At 37.1% G+C, this 12,630-nt stretch overlaps 1 protein-coding gene across 3 annotated transcripts in view; it reads right to left on the reverse strand.

Annotated features, from left to right (window-relative positions):
* Window positions 1–12,630, reverse strand: part of trim67 (tripartite motif containing 67) — a 65,525-nt gene that overhangs the window by 7,924 nt on the left and 44,971 nt on the right. The window contains exons 3-9 of one of the 3 annotated variants that reach the window (XM_077220444.1): window positions 12,458–12,580; window positions 9,808–9,918; window positions 6,789–6,942; window positions 5,834–5,902; window positions 5,458–5,618; window positions 4,036–4,174; window positions 2,540–2,843 (exon numbers count right to left, since the gene is read on the reverse strand). In XM_077220444.1, coding sequence (XP_077076559.1) covers window positions 2,540–2,843; window positions 4,036–4,174; window positions 5,458–5,618; window positions 5,834–5,902; window positions 6,789–6,942; window positions 9,808–9,918; window positions 12,458–12,580 — 1,061 coding nt within the window. The remainder of the gene's footprint in view (window positions 1–2,539; window positions 2,844–4,035; window positions 4,175–5,457; window positions 5,619–5,833; window positions 5,903–6,788; window positions 6,943–9,807; window positions 9,919–12,457; window positions 12,581–12,630) is intronic. The other 2 variants (XR_013199964.1, XM_077220445.1) reach the window with 2 other exon arrangements.

A 12,630-nucleotide genomic window follows, 5' to 3' on the forward strand; every position in this document is an offset into this window, starting at 1 on the left:
GACAATGGAAGTGGTAAAATGCTAACTCACTTCTAACTTTTGGCCTACAAAGTGATGTCATACCTGCACCACTCTATAGCTGTCATCCTTGCTGTGAATGGGCCTTCATACGGGTTTCATTTAATAATGTGTGCTGTGAAAGTGATGTAAAGTGTTGCCAAACAAAAGGGGAATGTCTCAATGAAATCCGAACACAATCGGTCACAAGAGATGCATTTGAAACGCATGTTAATACCAGGTGGAAAAGGTAATATTCTCGCCTGACCACTTGTGATCGGATTCTCGAAAATGCATCTTAATTCCGGGGGGAAACAGCGCCAGTGATCTGATTTTCATCTCGGCTTCCACTTGTATTTAGTGCGGATCACCAAAAATTTATATTATTACAAACAGGAACACTGTGTTTCTGGAACATTCTCTCATCTAACAACCATCACAGAGCTGATAAGAGAACTACAACTAGTTGTACTGGAGGGACTATAAACTACTTTCACTTGAATGCTTTACCTTAGAGTCCCTGGGTGATGGAGGGACAAAAGAATAAAAGAAAAATGTGCATAGGGGAATATATAAAATATGATTAAAAATGGATAATATGAAAGGAGATGCATGGATCCAAGACTTACAAAGAAGTAGAACAAGTTTGGCTTCAGGCTACATTAAGTGGGTTAGCAGCCAAAAGGCACAGATTTCAGGGATTAAGTTTAACGTTAGCATTACTATAAGCGTGTCCTCTCAGTCACCTCAGTATCCAGAAACAGACACAGAATTTTAAATGGTTGCATTAGTATTCAAGTGATATAGTCAGTCTGTGCTTGATACTCACCTGAGGGTGTGACATACACCACGTTTATGTGCACCACATGCACCACATGTGTCAATTAAGCTTTATGTTCTGGTTAAACCCTTATACTGAAACAATGGTTATAATGTTCCACAAGATGTGAATTGCTTAGTGTGAACTAGTGTGAGTTGCTAGATGTGGCATTTGAAGAGACTTGTTGAAATGAAACATAGTGGAAACAATGAATTATTATATAATATATCTGCAACCTATATATAGAAATCAGTGAGTGAAAAAGCAAGTCTTTAGCGAATGGTGTTGAGGCCATATTATGCCCTTTTTCAAAGTCTTGATTTTGTTTTTGGGGTCTACTAGAATAGGTTTTTAAGCTTGGAAACATTATTTTTCACATACTTTACATTGTTGCAGCTCCTCTTTTCCCAGTCTGTCAGTAACTCTCTGTTTAGTTCCCATCTCTATGAAGCCCCTACTTCTGAAAAGCACAACATGCTCTGAATGGTCGAGTGGATCAGTGTGTTGAGATTGGTCAACCACTTCAAGCATGTTTCGGAAATGTTACGCCCTTTACCATAACCGCAAGTTTCAACACACTACTAACGCAAGTCACCCAGGGGTGCTTTTCCCGTACAACGATGTGACTTGCTGCTTTACTACTATGGAGTGATGTATCGTTGAAGAAATCAACTAGATAGTCACGACTGTTTCCCGAAACCATATTGTCGCAAAGTGGTCATTCAACCACGTTGGTTAATGATGTCACACATGGGGTGGAGTAATAACTTATTTTAATGAATCTGTTTGATATTGAAATAATGCTAGATGTTTTGCTATAAATTATGGACATGGCATCTGAGGACTATTTCTCATTTTTCTCAGTTATTTTGCTTTATCTCCAGATTCAATCATAGGCTCGTTTTCTTGCGTACTAGAGCACGTACGCACATGCAGACTCTTCAAAAATGGTGCTTTAAAAATCTTGACAAACTAAAAGTTTGTAAGTAAATGACATTTGTATGTATTCTAAATAAAAGACATTGTACTGAGATTGTACTTGAGATTGTACTGAATGTCAGCTTGCTTATTTGGCTCAAGACAAGGATTTATTGTGTCCGTATGTCATGCAAACAAGAAACTATGATTCTAACCACAGGTCGAGAGCTGTCGTTCCAACCACACAACTTAGCGATGCTGTTTGCAAATGTTCGTTGGAACTTTGGTTTCGGGAAACACAGACTCGTTGAACTATGCTGATAACGATGGAACTTGCGACCACAGTTGGCTAACAATGCTTTCGGGAAATGCACCCCAGGCCTCGCCACTTTTGTTGCATATGCCTTATTTAAATGAAGAATAATGACGTGTTCGTTCCTGGAAGAAAACTCAAGACTACAATGGATGCGTTTCAGGGAGTACAGAAACAGTGACACTGATATAGAGAATAACTCTCTTTGGAGTATCTTTACCCACTACAGAAAGTTGAAAATGTAAAAATGCATAATAGGATCCCTTTAATAAACCTTGACCTTTAATAAATAAGTGACGGAAAATAATATTTTTCATCATTTTGAATTCAGATGTAGTTATTTGTGTTTATCGTTCACACAATATTTCTTTTGTGTTGTTTATACTACTTCAATGTTATGTTTCCAAATACTAGAATGCATGACATTTGGAGGTACAAGTTTTCAACACGCAACCATGAAAATCACAAAACTAGCAAATTAAGGACCGCACCTGTTGGTGTGGGAGTTGTTGTGCATGAACCAGGAGCGATTGTTGTCCACATACATAGCCCAAGCCTTATCGTCCTTCCCTAGCATCATGTCCTTCATCGTATTAATCCGTGCCACACCAAATGCGGGGTCGGGGTGGTTGTCATAGCGATCCACACTAAGTTCCCAGTAATGCACACCCTTGGAGAAGGCAGCTGTCCCGAGCACCACGCGATCATCGTAACTGTTACATGTCACAGTCTGGTGTTCGTTGGACAGGACAATATCTCTGTGAGCTGACGAAGGGTCAAAGGTGAACCATGCCACTGCAGAGGAAAGATTAAACCAAAATATAATAGACAAAGTAATTCAGTGTGGTTCAAAAAGTGCATATTTCGCCGATAAGAAGAGGTTAACCAATCAAATAAGCATCTCACAGTGGTCGACTGGCAATTGATATACCGTTACTGTATGACAATAATTAATGATGTTTCTGAGACTGTATAAAGTGTAGGTAATAGAACCAAATTTGTGATCCAACTGTAAAAGACTGGCTTTGACTGGTCCCCTTTTTGCTGTCTACAGAGCCCAGTATTTTTTAGTACAGTTATTTTATGTGTGATATTGATATTGTGTGAAAAAAGAAAAATGCTTTCAGCACCTTTAGCAGGATTTAAAAGAGTTTGAGTATAGTCATCATAATTTGCTGATCATACACACATCTACAGTATCTACACATATTCACTCCTTCATTGACACATGAATTATTAAAATAGTTAAAGGGATGAAATATTAAAGCTGGCAAGTTCTCTTAGATGTGTTTCGGCAGCCGAGTGCCTGTAAGGCAAATCTAGCATCAAATCCTAGCATTTTCTGTGTTAATTAAACATCTCCTCTGGGACCATTGGTTTATGTAGACATGCAAACACCTACTCATGTTCACATCCAGGTCCTGCTAAAATTACTATAACTGGGGTTTTGTCTGAATTCTAATGATCTTGGGCTGATTAAAATATGTACAACTAATTATGATAGTCTTTTTGAACAAATCAATTGCGTGAATGATTCACTCACTCCCTCATAAAGACAGTCACTCTACTGGTTCAACATTGTAACCTGGAGAAGTGGACTGATACAAACAGTGAATAGTCCCAGTGCCGTTGATAGAAATATCAGCACTTTTTGAAACACTGCACAGTCAAGTTAATTCAAAGACCAAAACGAACTCAAAAACCAGTTGGAGTCCCTATGTACCAGAAGTTAAAGTTAAAGTCTCTATGTCTACATTTAGATGTTTGATCTCTGTAGAGTAGCTAAAGAGTGATGAAAGGAGTTTCCCTAAGATACTCATTAAAGAGAAGCATCCACAGCAGGGATCCACTAGGAAACGGAATATATAATGTGTGTGTGCATTTTTATCTATGTTTCATAAATAGAAAAGAAGTTTTAAGAACTTTCAAAGACACTATTAAAGGTGAATTAAAGAAGATGTGTGAAGTAGACGACTAAAACACCCACCATCAGACGTCTTCAGAACAACAACCTTGCTGTACGCTCCCACTCCAGCAGTGTTGTACGCTTTGACTCGAGCGTTGTACGAACTGTTGAAATGAAGGCCATCCACTGTACAGACTGTCTCTTTACCCACGTATACCTCCTGGAACATGGATAGGAAACGAAGAATAAAAAGGCAGACAGGAAGTAAAGTTAAAAATGGAAAGCAACCATCTGGAGAAACATGATCTTGCTTAAGATAAGATACAAGACGATGCTGCATGTTTATCATGAATTATAAAATAAGCTGTAGATGTTTCAAAGAGAAGAAGATAATGTATGATTTTTCAAGCATTGAAACATAAAAAATTTAAAAAACAGAAAAGAGGATGGGTGGATGGAAGAAAAATTCCACCACACAACTTAATTTGTTTCCACGTTTTAGTTACATTGCACCACTCTCGACCAATTTGTTTCCTTATTTTCATTCATTTGTACCTTCCAGTAGCAGGAATGAACACCCCTGTTCTAAATGCAAAATGACTCACATCATTCTGAACATTTTTCAAACCAGCATCAACCAGAATGGGAGGTGGGTAGCTAACAAGGAAGTTGAAGACCACAGCTGCTAGCGTGAGGTTGCTGGTGTGAGGTTTATTTGCACAGCTCTTACTAGCCGACATATGTTATATTCAACTCCCTAAACCTTACTCCCATCCAGGTCACAGCACCAATGTAACCACCTACAACCAGCAAAGACACTAAAGACCATACCTGCTAGCATCAGTTGTTAGTGTGTGTCATGAGGCCAAGGAAGGCAACGTCATGAGTGGTTTTAATATTTTTGACACAATCCTGTCCGGTTTTAGAGAACTTCATAGCACCGAATCTGCACCGAATAAGGTTACCAATGATATTTTACATTCTCTTGATTCTGGATCTTTTTGTATTTTAGTCCTGCTTGCAGCATTTGACACAGTAGATTATGACATCCTTTTACAAAGTCTTGATCATGTAGCTGGGTTTCAGGGATCTGTGCTGGAGTGGTTTGCATCTTACCTCAAGGATAGAACTTTTTCTGTTAACCTGGGGAAATGTTTCTCATCTCATGCTCAAATCTCCTTTGGTGTTCCGCAGGGCTCTATTTTAGGTCCTCTTCTTTTTGCTTTATATAAGCTTCCACTTGGTTATATTATTCAGAAACACAACTTATCGTATCTTTTCTATGCTGATAACACTCAGCTTTATCTTCCTGTTAAAAATAACACCTGTTCTATGTCTAATCTGTTTGCCTGTCTTCAAGACATTAAATGCTGGATGGACTTACTACCAACGAATCTTGGTACCAATTAATTTAGCATTCAGAGTACAAAATAACCAAGAGATCAATTTGTTTTCCTGACTGTTAAATGATCTCAGTGTGAAAATAAAATGTTGACCCAGTACCCGGTAAGACCCGCCATTCCCGTCATCCAGTTCCAACACGTAACCCTCTACAGGCAGGGCTTGGACTGTAGTTATCCTCCAGGCCAGAGTGGCACTGTTGTTCCGCATGCAGCATTTCTCCAACTGCAACAGTGGTGCGGGAGGCACTGTGGGGGTCTCCGCTAAAATAGAGCACAAAGTACACATTTAAGCATCGAATATCATCTACTAAGCGAGGCATCAAAGTTTAAACGGGTAAATGTGGAGTGACATGCATGGGAGTAAGAACTTCCTGAAAGTCACTGGTGCCTCTAAAAAAACATACGGAGGACAGGGGGCTGTGGTTTGGGGTGGGGTTGAGTATTATAGGGGAACATCTGTAGCAACTCTGAAATACCTCCTGTGTTCTCCTCCTCTTTCTGGTCACCTGCATGCATTTGTTTCAATGATGCAGCCTCCTGACCATCTGAAAGATGATATCGGACAAAGCAGGTGTTGCATGTATGAATCTAGAGTTAAAACTGGGGGAATCATTTGCCTCTGAAACTGGGAATGATGGAATTCATGTTTGTATTGTGTAAAGAGCAGCCCAACTATTCTTCTAGACCATGATGACTTTGAATTTGCAAGATATATTGGTATCATTGCCAATTTTTAAGAGTTTGTTTGCTAGTCCTTGGATCCTAGAATCAAATTCTAAATGGAAAACAAGAATCTCATTGCAACAAATATATAAAACAATATATTATTAGCCTTACAAAAGTGACCACCAGTGTTGGGGAATGTTATTTTTTAAACTACTCATAAACAAGTACTTTGTGATAATTGTGCAAATTATGTTGCAGGATTAATTTTTTTATTAAAATCTACATACATTTCATCAAATATTTCTGAACCATCCCTCCTGAAAAAACAATATATTTTTTCTTTTTTTAATTAGAAGCAGAACGGCCATTACTGTGAGATATGCAATAACAATGCAATGTTGAAAACAGTTGTGCTGCTTAATATTTGACGCATATTCTTACGATTATTTGATGAGGTAGAAAGTTCAAAAGAACAGCAATTCATTGAAATAGGAATCCATGGTGGAAAAGTTGAATTAATTAATTTCAAAACAAACTTTCCATCCCCAAACTTTTGAAAGGTATTGTATAAGGGCACCTTCTGTTAAATTCCACTGTTCCATCTATCTGTTTTAATGCAAGAACATGCCAAATCTCAAAATTATTACTTCCAAAACATAACCTTATCATGTAACGTGCACTGCTTGTAATGGTGTTTCCCAAACACTGGTGACCACAAACAGCGAACGTTAAATCTCATTTGTTAGATGTCGTGTCACATGTTACCTTTATTCTGGGTGAAATCCAGCTGGAGAATTGACTGCATCAGAGGGTCTGTGTTGACGGTCAAGGCAAATTCTGGGCAGACCTTTGGCTCCAATGCACCTTTTACCCACTGGTCCTGAGAGCCCTGGACACGCTTTATCAGCGCATCTGAGATCTGGAAGAAGAGAACGAGAAGAGAAACGATAATGATCAACTGTCTTAAGGCGCCCACACACTACAAGATAATCGGGCCGGATTATTTTATTCAATTTTTCTGTGGGTTGAGGTGTGTTAAGAGTGATTGAAGAAAATCACGGCCATTAGTAAATATCCAAAATGTAGAATATTTACGATCAGAAATGCTGTTGTGTGGGGGGAACCCCGGGATAAACGCGCTGTAGATTGTCATGTGGAACGAAACGATACCCAATCAGAAAGTGAGCTGAAGGAAGACGGAAGCAGAAGACAAGTTCATCCAAATCTTTTTCTATTTTTCTGCTAATTTTTAGTAAAAAGCAGTCCAAACACTATTATCGCCATTTCTTCTTGCCCGTCGTCTGCTATGTTTGTTTACTCTAAAGTCACATTTGATGCAAGAGATTTTGCGAGATTTCTGGTGTTCACAGTCGGGACTAGTTGTTTGTGAATGGAATCTTTTAGTGTGTGCTGTCTTGATCACATCACGTCACTCCACACACTAGAGAAACAAAATTCTTAAAAATCTATGATTTTTTTTTTATCGTCATGTTTGTGGTCTCTCTCTTGAAACTCTAATAATATTTTTAAAATCTTTTAGAGTGGACTAGCCTTTAGAAAATTGTCACCATCATTGAGTTTAGTTTCGTTTACATGGACTTTCAGTTTGTTCTTCTTTGTTCAGATTTCCCACCACTCGGTAGTTTCTATGGTTACTGTCATTAGTTAGTTTGGTTCAGCTGTGTCTAGTTTATCACCTTGTTATCTTTGTATATAGGCCACATTGTATCCTGAGTTCCCTGTCCGGTCCCGTTACACCTACATGTGTGTGTATTTTTCCTTGCCTGTTTGGATAACTATCTTTTGGATTATATAGTAAACTTCGTGTTGGAATCTTATTCTTCTGTGTCCTCGTCTTCCTGACTGCACATACTCGTAACAAAAATAAAATGTATTTATTTATTTTAATTTGTTATTTTTATTGTATTGTTTGTAGTATTATTTATTATAATCATTGAGTAATTATTTTTTAATTAATTAAAATGATCACAATAAACAATCATTTTGGTACTGTGTTAGGTATTACAGTATAATATATTTAGTCCATCAAATTTTGCTCTGTGTTTCAGGGATTCACTCTTCTTTGTATTTTGGGGATCAAGACAAACCAATATACAGTATTGTCTGCTAACTGTATCTCTCTTTATCAGAAATCTCTGCTGGACAGGCATCTATAACTCACATTACATGCTTTGTGAAGGCACTCAAACAAACATAACAATTGATACTTCATAAAAAATTCAGTAAAGAGGCAGCGTTGCTCCTCTGGAGCAGTCTTCTCTCTCGATTATACACTCGCTGCAATGAAATATCAATTATTGAAAGAGTTTAATTGTTGAGGGCCAGTCTAAACAGCAGGCAAACGCTTTCAGAGGAAACCATCGGATACCTATGAAAGCTCGCTTCCGCTATTGAATAAAACAATTGCGACTTTTTAATCTCACAATTCTGACTTTTTTTTCCACAATTGTGAGTTTATATCTTGCAACTCCATTTTTTTCTAGTTTATAACTTACATTGTACTGTTGTAACTTTTGAATTAGCATAGACAGAAATTAGGTATGGTACCAGTACTCCTGTCACAATGACGATTTTACATGAACCCTTATAATGCGATTATATTCCGATTAAACTTTACCTCATGTATAATACTTAAATCAAATGTATGCGATTAAGCTTATTATCATTGTAACCAGGGCCGAAAAATAACATTTACCAAGCGTCAAATGTAACTAAAAATAGGTGTTGGTGAGTATATTAAATGGTGTCAATCGCCAGTTGGCCGGTAACATTTTGATGAATTCTAACAATGCGAGGTTGTGAGGACATCAACAAGCTGTTTACACATCCGAGCGTGCGCTCAGAAATCCGCGTCTCACAAAACTGAAAGGACCTCTCTTTCACATCTTCTTGCGTTTGAATGGACATAATCACAGTAAATTGTCAAAAATGCCAGTCTCGGTTAGTATACTAGTTAACACAGACAGTTATGGCTTGAACGTAAACAGTTGAGAAAGTAAATGCATGTGTATCAGTATATTAGATCCGTGCATTCGCCCTTAAAGTGACAGCAGCCTAATATACCTGCTGCTGTCTGTGTTTTTAATGTTATTCAAACAAAAAAGGACAAACAAAAAAAATCACTCACTGCTCTTGAATAAATAACTTTTCAAACTTTAATAAGGATTAATCAACGTTTAATTTATACAGTGAAGACTATCCAGTGTTATTTTATTCAATGTCTTAAGCTGAAAACTACTGTTACTCGTCTTTAATAATGTTTTAAATTTATATTAGTTAGGCTAAGTTTTAGCTGTCGTATCAAAATTGGAATAGAGGATTGTGAATTTTGGTATCTAAAATTTTGGTGTCATAAATTGCTGTTTTTGCACAAAACAAGTTTAATGGCAGTTTCATTGGCAGGTGTGGCAAAAGTTAGTTTTAGGCCCTGGTTGTAACTATAATCTTAGTAATATATCGGGTGTATGCCAATCTGAATCATGATAAACACGCATGTAAACACATTAATCGCATCTAATCCACATGTGCAGATTTTCGCAACATGAATATAATGCAGTATATTGATGGTCGAAAACACTGAAATTAAGACATTTTGGTGCGTCAATGAAAAAATCCAATACGTCCATAGAAATGGGTTTTGCATTTGATGTAAGTAGATTAAAACTGGCCAGTAACACACCTACTGTTAGTTCATCATCATCATCATTATTATTATTATTTTAGATCTTTGACCTTTGACTTAGTGTTTCAGGTTTTTCTTTACCTGTAGGAATCCACTGGGGTCGTTTTCTTTAATAACCTCCAGACAGAATTCCATCATTCCCGTGGTCTGCCGGAGCTTCATGGTGCAGTGAGTTATCTGATCCTTTACAGTCTGGAACAGAAAGACCATGGTTAAATTCTCATCACACACATAAAGTTTGAGTAGCAGCATAAGAGATATTCAAGCAAAGACAAGCTCATAGTGGTGAGTGTCATATCAGATTGATGCTACAAAGAGAGATGGAGTCACATAACCAATATCTGGATCACACAAACTCACATACAGTACATCTACTGTCAGAGAGTTTCAAAACCAATGGCTGGTTGCATAAACTGCTAAAACTAGACAGGTTAGTCATTAAAAAAAAACACTACACATCATTTTTCAAGTCAGTTACACAAAAAGTTAGATTGGTCTATTGGTCAATTTGAATCTGAAAACAAAGACTGATTAGCCTTAACTAATTGCTAGCTGGAAAGACTAGTTCTTAAGATGAGGCTATGTTTACGCAACTGGTCCATGATTTGTATGGTTTTCAAAGATCTTCAATCTCAGCCAATTAAGGGAACGTTCCGGGCTCAATACAAGTTAAACTCAACAGAAAATACTTTTATAATAATGCACTTTTAATGGACCAAGGCATTGCACTAAAAATAAACATTATATAATGCATGTTAATACAGACACAAGAAAAATCTTACACGTTAATATGAGAGTGTGATAACACAAAATCTTAGACTAAACTATAATATGTGTGTTCTATACACTATAAAAAGTCTGTGTGTGTGTGTGTGTGTGTGTGTGTGTGTGTGTGTGTGTGTGTGTGTGTGTGTGTGTGTGTGTGTGTGTGTGTGTGTGTGTGTGTGTGTGTGTGTGTGTGTGTGTGTGTGTGTGTGTGTGTATTGTACAGTATAAAAGCTATAAGGTAATTAAAGAGAAAAAAAAAATTTCCTCAAAATATATATTTGTATGGTCCATAGAATAAATAAAGTCATTCAGGTTTGGAAAGACATGAGGTTAAATGATGACGGAAGTTTAATTTTTAAGTGAACTAACCCTATAAGGCCATGCGTGTAAATAAAGTCATCTGTTTTAGTGCAGTATTAAAATGTTAATTCCTTTTAAATACTGCAATAATAAGCTATGATGAATAATACTGCATGTATTCTATTAATATTTGTTTTTGAAATACAAAGAACTGAATATTTGATTTAATTCATCAAACATTCATTTATCCATCCATTTCTAATTGTGCAGATAATCTGATCAAATCACTCTTTAAATCACTCTTTATTAATATCACATTAATTATAATGCATAATTATTTAATGATTCACTTGTCAAGCGTCCTCTGGAATGAGACGAATGGCTGTATAATTATAAATGACATAACCAGCATTAACCATTTAAGGTATAAATTACTGAATAATTATACATTAAAACATTAAAAATACATGAATAATTCTTAAAGGCATTGGTAATGTGAGGTCATGAATCTGGAAATATGAACAAAAATTGATTTTTTTTTATTTTATTTTTTTTAATTTCTCTTTTTTTTATCTGCCAGCCTCTTTGTGATTAAAATCACAGAGTAAGCCTTGTGTCTCTAATCTGTATCAAATGAACTGATGTTTAATGTGAAAAGAGCGATAGATGTACCAGGGTAACCTAAATTCTTCTGCTTTCCTGTCTAACCAGAGTTCATTTCAGTGCTCTTAAAGCATGATATAATCTTGCATCTCTGTAATCTATAGAGCATTGTATGGATTAACTCTGTAACATACTGTAACAGCCACAAATAACTTGTGCTGGTTTCCTTTCCACACCCCCACACCCGTCATCCTCTGTTCATTGTGGTGAAAGAGGGCATGTGTAAAGCTCGGTTGTCAGACTACTGGCGTGGAAGAAAAGAATTAGAGTAGAAAAAGACGTCTCCTATCGCTGTAAACACAAGAACACTTCATCTGATTAACTGCACACACACCCTGGAAGATGCAGGAACAAAAAACATCTATCACTAAGATAATTTGTGGCGAATAGCATAACTACTTATAGACTGGATTGTGGATGATATGGTCCGCGCAACTAGAGCTGGTAAAAATGGCACCAGAAACACCATGCTAATTTAAGCATTGTCTTGCAGAGTGCTTGCAACTTCCCAAAAAATACACTAAACTAAAAAAATGAATGAATGATTGAAAAACAAATCATTTAATAGCTACTAGTGAAATGTTTTTGATCATGCACTGAGTAAATAAAGTTTCATTCCTTACAAACAGTTAGATTAAATAAATCTCACTTTATTCTGTCCATATGGAGTCACACAGATGACACAAAAACTCAATCTGCTTTCTGTATGGTTACGACACTAGTAGCTAAAGTTGAAATTTTTAATGATGCTAAAATGACTACTACAACCACAAAAAAAGGTTAGGTTTGTGGACCCTTGTCAAAAGGTGTTTAGAATAGGAATAATAGGAATGAGTGACAAGAGGTGTGTGTGTGTGTGTGTGTGTGTGTGTGTGTGTGTGTGTGTGTGTGTGTGTGTGTGTGTGTGTGTGTGTGTGTGTGTGTGTGTGTGTGTGTGTGTGTGTGTGTGTGTGTGTGTGTGTGTGTGTGTGTGTGTGTGTGTGTGTGTGTTTTGACCTACCTTCAGTTTGCTCTCTTTCTCCTTTGTGACCTTGGTGAGCAGTTTGGCCTTCTGCCGAGTGAGCGCTTCAATCAGAGAGTCACACTGAGCGACCAGACATGCCTCAAACTCAACACCATTCTCCTGTTACACACACACACATTGGGTTTCCATGTTTTATTGGGACTCTCAAT

Source organism: Siphateles boraxobius, unplaced genomic scaffold, assembly GCF_051911475.1.
Source record: "Siphateles boraxobius isolate OS27281-9 unplaced genomic scaffold, OSU_SipBor_1 8, whole genome shotgun sequence".
Classification (NCBI taxonomy): domain Eukaryota; kingdom Metazoa; phylum Chordata; class Actinopteri; order Cypriniformes; family Leuciscidae; genus Siphateles; species Siphateles boraxobius.